Raw genomic sequence first — 8,419 nt, forward strand, 5'->3', positions numbered from 1 at the left:
TGAGCTGCGCGGCGTCGCGCTCGGTGACGAAATCCACTCGCTGCACCGCCTCCGGACCGCGCTCCAACCATATCACGAAGCCGCCTTGGAGCACCTTGGCTTTGTCTGGTTCAAGCGCTAAGACCGCGCGATCGCCCGCTGCATCGACGCATCTTCGCGCAACAAGTATTATATAATACATGACGGCGTACAAGCACGTGCTGGCGGCGCTCACGCGCTTCAACGCGCTGCACGGCCATCTCTGTGTGCCACCGCGCTTCGCTGTGCCCAAGGACGATGCGTCATGGCCCATCGCCCTGCGCAACGTCGACCTCGCCCATGCGCTGCACACGCTCGAGGTGCATGCGTACGCGCTCTCGACGGCCGAGCACACGACGGCCCATGACCTCGGCGTCGCGCTCGACGCCCCGCTCTGGGCCGACGTCTTCAAGATGCTGCGAATCTACAAGAAGATGAATGGCGCTGCCGATGTGCCCATCGACTATGTCGTGCACGCCACGCGCAAGCGCGGCGCCGACGAAGCGCCGATCTGGCCATCGACGTACGACGGTGTCAAGCTCGGCGAGGTCGCGCGCCGTGTGTGGCTCCTCTCGGCGCAGCTGCCGTCGCACCGCCAGGACGACCTCGCCGACGTCAAGTTTGCCTTTGATACGCCAACGTCGTGGGCGAACGTCTTGCGGGGCAAAGCTGCGTTTGTAGCTGTCTACGGCTACGACGACGTTCCGGCGTCGTACGTTGTCCCATTCGACGACCCGACGATGCCGATCGAGTGGCGCGGGTGCCGCTTGGGCCACTACCTACGACTGCACCGACAGTCGACAGGTCGCTCCTTTCGACCGAGCGCCGAGCCCCTCTACGTGCTGGCGGCTCGACCCAACCTGTCGCACCTCGATCGAGTCGTGCTCAGCCTCCAGATGTACGCGATGCTGTGCGGTGACACGCTGGTCCCCCCAGCGTTTGTCGTGCCAGAGTTTAGCTCGCGCTGGCCCGCACCTCTCGGTCGTGTTGCTCTCGGCGACGCGGTGGCCTCGCTGCGAGCCGACGGTGGCGCTCTCTCGGCCCTCGAGCGCGCTGCTCTCAACGATGCTGGCTTTGTGTGGGATCCTCCCGCCGCAGCAAGGTGGCCCAATGTTCTAGCCGCGCTCTCCAAGTGGCGTGACGCGCACCGGGACAAGCCATTTGATGACGCGTTTGTGTGTCCGCTCGAGTGGCCCGCAGCGGTCGCAGGTCAACCGCTCGGGTACCTCGCGACGCTGCTCGAGGTCCACGACGACTTTAGCTCGGACGCCCAACGGCGGGCGGTGCGACTACATCGTATCGATCTCGACGCACGCTGGTCGGCCAAGCGCGCGGCTCTCGGGTTCTACTACGTGCTGCACCAGCACTCAGGTGTACCAAGCGACTTTGTCGTACCGTCCGATGGAGGTTGGCCACCGGCGGCGGCTGACATGCCCCTCGGCGCTGTTGTTCGATGGCTCCGGCAGGTGCCGCTTGCCGCAATGGTGTATGCAAGGCGGCGAGAGCTCGAAGCGCTTCAGTTTGAGTGGCTGTCGGCCAAGCCAGCGATGGCACCCGAGTTTACCGAGACTCGAGCCGAGTTGGCCAACGCCTCTGATGCGTTCAAGGTCAACAAGTCACCCAACACCGAGGCGTCGGTGCAAGCTACAGAGGCGAGGGAAGAGGACGTGGACTGGGTCAAGTGGACGATGGCGCTGACAACGTTCAAGATGCTGGACGGCCACATTGACGTGCCGGCAGAGTATACTGTTCCAACGACCGATGCTCGGTGGCCTCCGCCGCTGCACGGATTCCCCCTCGGGGCGGTGCTCGCCGACGTCCGATCTCGCGTCGTCGCACCGCCAACTTGGGTTCGCCACCAAGTGCAGCACATGGGAATGACCTTTGACGCCTCTTAGTCATCGAGCTCGTCGAGCCTAGAGCGCTGGCAAACCGCCGTCTTGTGTGTTAGGATACCCGAGTGTACTACTTCGTCATCGTACTGTAAACCTGCGGACTAGCCACAGTCGACAGAGAGATGAAAGACAACTTGACCACTTTGCAGTATTGCCCATCCGCTAGACGAGGGTGCTATAGGCTCCAAGCGCGTCAGCAACCTCGGGGCTGGCGACAGCTCGTGCGTCACCATCTCGTGTAAAGGCGGCGCTTCGTACGCGCCCTCGATGGGCCATTGCGGTTTCTCATCCTCCTACGCCGTAGCGCACACAGATTACACTGGGTTCAGCTCTGCTACTGTGCTGCTGATATGCAAGCGGCAGTAGCTCCCCTCACTCAGAGTCCTCGCGTCCACGGGAGCGGTGCACGCCCGCTGAGTGCCGCTTCAAGAGTCTCGCAGCGGTGCCACCTCTCTCGAGTGGCGGGTGCTGCGCTGCCGCGTGATGATGGCTGCACCGAGCCTCTGCCGTTGGCCGCCTACACTGTACTACGTGGCAGCGCTGGCTTCTTCGCACCTTCTCGCCATGGCGACCGTCCGAGTCTGTCGACGGCGGGCGTGAGTAGTATCTTGCCTCGCGACTCACACCGGCTTGTCCCACGCTTTCAACACCGGTGTCGGGCGTCGGGCGCCGGCGGTCGGTGTCGGTGTCGTCGGTGCTGGAAGATCGCCATCTCGGGTAGACAGGCCGGCTGTAATTAAATAAATTGGCGTCATCATCGCAGTCATTTCACGCAGTGTCCCAGCGCTCGTGTATATTATTTCACGCACTTGCATAGCAACATCAAGTTGAAATAAATTATGTCGAAATAAAAAGCGCTGTCTCGCCGCGAACCGTGTGTAAGCCGCGCAAATTTTAATTCCGAGACAGGCGGTCTCTGCCACTAGCCAAGATGGAGTGCGTCGGGCGACGGGTCTGGGCCTTCCACGGCGACGGCTGGCAGCTCGCGTCGGTCCTCGCGCCTGAGGCCGACAACGTCCTCGTGCAGCTACCCTCGGGCGCGGCCAAGGTCCCAGCCGCGGCCATTCACCCGTGCAACCCGGACGACCAGCGGCTCGACGGCGTCGACGACCTCACCGCGCTTGTGCATTTGCACGAACCCGCGATCCTCAACACGCTCCAAGTGCGCTTCCAGAAGAAGCTCATCTACACGAGCACGGGCGCGATCCTCGTGGCCATCAACCCCTTCGCGGCGCTGCCAGCGCTGTACGCCGACGAGGCCAAGAAGTGCTACATGGAGCACGCGAGCACGGACGAAGCGCTGCCACCGCACGTCTACACGATCGCCGACAAGACGTTCCGCGCCATCACATCGGCATCGTGTAGCAACCAGAGCATTCTGGTCAGCGGCGAGTCGGGCGCGGGCAAGACCGAGACGACCAAGATCATCATGAACTACCTCGCATCGGTCTCGAGCGTCAACCCGCAGGACGCGGCAAACGAGAAGGACAACGTGCGCGACCGCATCCTCGAGTCCAACCCGATCCTCGAAGCCTTCGGCAACGCCCGGACCAACCGCAACAACAACTCGTCCCGCTTTGGCAAGTTCATTCGCCTCGGCTTCGACCGCAGCGGGTCGCTCCTCGGCGCGTCCATCTCGACATACCTTCTCGAGCGCGTCCGGCTCGTCTCGCAGGCCAAAGGCGAGCGCAACTACCACATCTTTTACGAGCTCTTACGTGGCGCGTCGTCCGACGAGCTCCATGCGCTGGGTCTGACGCCGTCGATCGAGCACTATGGATACCTCAACAGCAGCCAGTGCGTGGACCGCAAGGACGGCGTCGACGACAAGGTGCAGTTTGCGCTCACGCGGACGGCCATGACGACCGTCGGTCTCTCGCCCGTCGAGCAGTCGAGTGTTTTCCAGCTGCTCGCGGCGGTCCTGCACCTCGGCAACCTCAAGTTTGTCAAAAAGGGCGTCGACGGCGCAACCTTTGCCGAGAGCAGCCACAGCCTCGTGCGCACCGTGTGCACGCTCCTCGGGCTCGTGTCGACGGACCTCGAGTCGGCGCTGTGTACGCGCGAGATCATTGCCGGCTTTGAGCCCGTGCGTATGAACCTCTCGGTCGAGACGGCTGGGATGATGCGGGACGTCCTCGCCAAGACGATCTACGCGCGCGTCTTTGACTGGCTCGTCGACCGCATCAACGTCTCGATCGCGTATTCGAGCAGCGGCAGCGAAGGCAGCAACCACAGCGGCGGCGCGTACCCGACGATCGGGATCGTCGACATCTTTGGCTTCGAGATCTTTGCGACCAACTCGCTCGAGCAGCTCTGCATCAACTTTGCCAACGAGAAGCTCCAGCAGCTCTTCGCCCGCTTCGTCTTTGAGATGGAGCAGAAGGAGTATGCGAAGGAGGCGATACCGTGGACGTTTGTCGCGTACCCCAACAACGACGCGGTCGTCGCGCTCTTCGAAGGCCGACCGAATGGCATCTTTTGTCTGCTTGACGAGCAGTCGCGGCTCTCAAAGGGCAACGACCGGACGCTCGCGGCCAAGTACTACGCAAGCTTTGCCAAGCACGCGCCGTTCTCAGCGTCCAAGCTCGAGCAAGGCCTCAACTGCTTCTCGATCCAACACTATGCGGGCAAGGTGCAGTACGCCACCAAGGGCTTTTGCGAGAAGAACAAGGACCACGTGCCCGACGAAGCGCTGATTGCACTGACGACCTCGAGCAACATCTTTGTGGCCGACCTCTTTGAGGACTGGGAGTACGCGTCGAACCGCGGCGACCACGACGACGTTCAGCGCCACTCGACGCCCGACTTGCACCCGGTGAGCGCCACCGCCAAGCTCCCGGCGCGGTCGTCGTTTTCGAGCCAGCCGTCGCTGTCGCCGTCGCGCAAGCTCAGCCACCGGAGCTCGTCCGTGTTAGCGTCGACGGTCTCGCTCAAGTTCAAAGTGCAGTTGTCGTCGCTGCTGGCGACCTTGTCGGCGTCGGTGCCGCACTTTATTCGGTGCATCAAGCCCAACGACGCGATGCAAGGCCACCTCTTTGACAAGCACCGGGTCCTCGAACAACTGCGCTGCTCGGGCCTTGTCGAGACGACCAAGATTTCGCGCATGGGCCTCCCGATCCGAATGGCGTTATCGGCCTTCCTCGAGCACTACCAGTGTCTGCACCCGACGCTGCGCAGCGTGGGCCGGCTGGTCCCCGCGCTGCAGACGCGGATCGCCGCGCCGTTCTACATCGGGAAGACCAAGATGTTCCTGAGCCATGATGCGTTCGAGCAGCTTCAAGCAGCGGTGGTGACCACGCGGGCGAGCGCGGCCACGACGCTGCAGGCGCACGCGCGCCAACACCTCGCCACGCACAAGTACCAGCGTCTTCGCGCCAAAACGATTCTTGTCCAAGCGACCGTGCGCGGCTTCTTGGGGGCGCGTCGCTTCCGCACGCAGCGCGGTGCGGCCATGTGTCTGCAGCGCCATTGGCGGCAGCTCGTGCACTACCGCGCCTTCCTCCACAACGCCACGTGCATGCAGCGCGCGTGGAACATTCTCTTGCGCTGGAAGGCGGTTGTCGCCTACAAACACCGCTGCGTCGCCGCTCGCAACGAGCTTCTGTGCCGATACATCGGTGCTTGGCGTGCAGCCAAGGCGGCGGCGCTCGCTCGAGCCCTTGGCGCTGTACGTCACTGGCAGCGGTATCTCGAGCAGCAAAAGCACTACCGAGGCGTCCGTGTCGACGTCATTCGGCAGTTTGTTCGCTGCTGCCGCGCCCGTCGCGCGTTGCGGGCGTCCGTCGTCAGCCACTGGCAAAGCATTGTCGCGGCCAACGCCCGCCGACGAACGCATCTGGTGCTGCGCTTTGTACAGCAGCACCGCGACGCCAAGGAAGCGATCGAGGCGCAGGCGCGCAAGTGGAGTCTCGACCTCCTCGAGGCCGCGACCACAGAAGAAAAGACACAGCCCGAGGCCGAGCACAGCAGCGACGACGACGAAGATGTCCACGCCGTCGTTCGCCTCTCATCGCCTTCGATCGGGCGGCGGCGGTCGTCGTCGGCAAGCCGGCTCTCGTCGCAGTACACGCTTCGCTGGGAGCGTGGCGTGCTCGGGCTTTCGTTTGACATTGCATCGGGCGTGCCGGTGGTGTGCCGCAAGCACGATGCGCTCTCCGACTGCTCGGGCATCGCCGACGTGGCCAAAGGCGACCAGCTCCTCGCGATCGGAGAGCACGTGCTGTGCGCCGACGCCGACGACATGGCAACGGTGCTCTCGGAGATGGCGCCGCCGGTCTCGCTCCGCTTTTGGCGCAGCCCGGTGCGCGCGCGGACATCGTCGGCCTGCTCGTGCTCGTGCTCGTCCGATACGATCACGATCGGTGCGACGCCGATCCTCGAAGGCGACGCCGACCTCGACGACGAGGCGGTGCACGAGGCCGACGCGTTTGACGTGCTCTTGACGACCGAGGACGTGTCTGTTGCGTTTGCCTGGAAGGCTCACACGTGCAGCCATGACGGCTTTGTGCGCCCTGCCGTCGACGGCTTCCGCGGCCATCTCGAGAGCGTCAAGGGCTTGCCCAAGCTGCGGCCGTCCGACATTCTCTTGTCGATTGCTGGGACGCCCACCGCGCACATGACGTTTGAAGCGGCGATCGACCACGTGGCGTCGGCGCCCCGCCCCGTCGTCTTGCGCTTCATCGCCGGGCCGCGGCCGTCGCAGGCGCCGCGCTCGACACCGCGCGACTACATCAAGTGGTTCTTTCATACGAACGTGGTCTCTCTCGAGTGGGACGACGACGTCCTCGGCGCCGAGCTCAAGCGCGTGCGCTACTCCGAGTGCCTCCGCGTGGCCAAGCTGCACGGCGGCGGCTGCCTCGCCGCACACAACATGCACGTGGCGTCGCCCGAAATGCGCGTCGACGTCGGCGACATCCTTGTCCGCATCGATGACGCGCCGCAGTCGTTTGCCGCTGCGTTGCGTCTGCTCCAGGAGCAGCAGTCGCGCATGATCAAGGCACCGCTGCGCCTGACGTTCGAGCGGCCGTCGCCGTACACCCAAGGTGTCAACGCGCTCTCGCGGACGATGGACCGAGTGCTCGAGTGGGCCGAGGCCGACGACCTTGTGTGGCGCCTCATCGCCGGCGTCGTGCTCTTCTACTGCATCTACTACCTCGACGAGTTTCTCTTTGCGCCCTTTGCTTCGTAGTTTAGAGACTCTGTCATCGTCAATGAGGAGGCTTATTTACATCTGCGCATGTACTGTACTGAGAGTGGCAATGAGAGGTGGACAGCACGTCGCATGCACATTGCATACAGTACACGCAGGCCGGCGAAGGGACCATGCACTCATGCAGTGGCAAGCCGTCGAGACGCACGTGCAACCATCATGTCGTCGCATCGGCATTACGGCGCGACCTTGCCATGTCCATGGATCCGCCGCCATAGCTACTAGACATGTCGATGGCATCTCTGTGCGACGGTGCGACGTACGCGAGGTATCCACGCTCCGCACCTATGCAGCCGCAAGCCCTCGGCGTGGCCGTCGCCGCCATCGCGCTCGTCACCGCGGCCCATAGCCATGGCCCGTGACGCCGCCCAGAAAGATTCACTGGCGGCCATCCAGCGCGGCCACGACCTTGGTCCGCCTTCGCCGCCGCCACCTGCTTGTCCTTCGGCCGCAGTAATGCGAAGTTCGCAGCTGCGAGCAGCGCAGACCTCTATTTCGAAGTTCGAAGCAAGGGCCGAGATATATTTTTAAAATACCATACGTTTGCTCATATCCCGGCTGGTGTTTTTATTGTGATAATAAATATAATATAATATAATAAAATCGCCTGATGCGACCTCAGTTAAAAAAAGCCACTTGGCCGCATGGAGATCGGAACCCCGGTGTGGGTCCTGGCCGAGGACCGCGTCTGGCGCCGGGCCGTGGTCCATGCGACGACGCCGACGAGCCTCGGCTGCCGGCTCACGGACGCCATCGACGAGGCCTCGCGCGTCCTCGCCTTCCCGGCGACAGCCGTCGGCAGCAAGGTCTTTGTCTGCAACCCGATCGAGCAGCGCGAGGTGGGCGTCGAGGATCTCACGGCGCTCGTGCATTTGCACGAACCTGCGATCCTGCACACGCTCAAGGTGCGCTTCATGAAGCGAGAGATCTACACGAGCACGGGCTCGATCCTTGTCGCGGTCAACCCGTTCCAGGCGCTCGCGCTCTACGACGAACGCATCAAGACGCGCTACATTGCGCATGGCAGCCGTGCTGCTAATGGCGAAAAGCTGGCGCCGCTGCCGCCGCACGTGTACGCGGTCTCGGACAAGGCCTTTCGCGACATGAACATGCCCACCGACGCGACTTGCAACCAGAGCATCCTCGTGAGCGGCGAGTCGGGCGCGGGCAAGACCGAGACCACCAAGATCATCATGAACTACCTCGCGTCGGTCTCGTCGGCCATGACCAACGATACGCACATTCCTGAGCGCGAGAACGTGCGCAACCGCGTGCTCGAGTCCAACCCGATCCTCGA

The 8,419-nt window shown here is 63.2% G+C and overlaps 3 protein-coding genes across 3 annotated transcripts; all 3 read left to right on the forward strand.

The window, feature by feature from the left end:
• Positions 1-73: 73 nt before the first annotated feature.
• Positions 74-2,071, forward strand: SDRG_13873 (hypothetical protein). Its single transcript, XM_008619973.1, has one exon. It carries the CDS (start codon positions 180-182, stop codon positions 1,914-1,916), a length of 1,737 nt encoding a protein of 578 aa, XP_008618195.1. The 5' UTR covers positions 74-179; the 3' UTR covers positions 1,917-2,071.
• A 741-nt stretch (positions 2,072-2,812) lies between these two features.
• On the forward strand, positions 2,813-7,146 carry SDRG_13874 (hypothetical protein). The gene has a single exon (XM_008619974.1). The coding sequence runs from the start codon at positions 2,845-2,847 to the stop codon at positions 7,099-7,101; it is 4,257 nt and encodes a 1,418-aa protein (XP_008618196.1). The 5' UTR covers positions 2,813-2,844; the 3' UTR covers positions 7,102-7,146.
• Positions 7,147-7,766: 620 nt separating this feature from the next.
• SDRG_13875 (hypothetical protein) lies at positions 7,767-8,271 on the forward strand (the record flags this gene model as incomplete). The annotated part of the gene is made up of 2 exons (XM_008619975.1): positions 7,767-8,194; positions 8,259-8,271. 2 exons carry the CDS (start codon positions 7,767-7,769, stop codon positions 8,269-8,271), a joined length of 441 nt encoding a protein of 146 aa, XP_008618197.1.
• Positions 8,272-8,419: the final 148 nt, after the last annotated feature.

This window comes from Saprolegnia diclina, assembly GCF_000281045.1.
Source record: "Saprolegnia diclina VS20 unplaced genomic scaffold supercont1.64, whole genome shotgun sequence".
Taxonomy (NCBI): Eukaryota; Oomycota; class Saprolegniomycetes; order Saprolegniales; family Saprolegniaceae; genus Saprolegnia; species Saprolegnia diclina.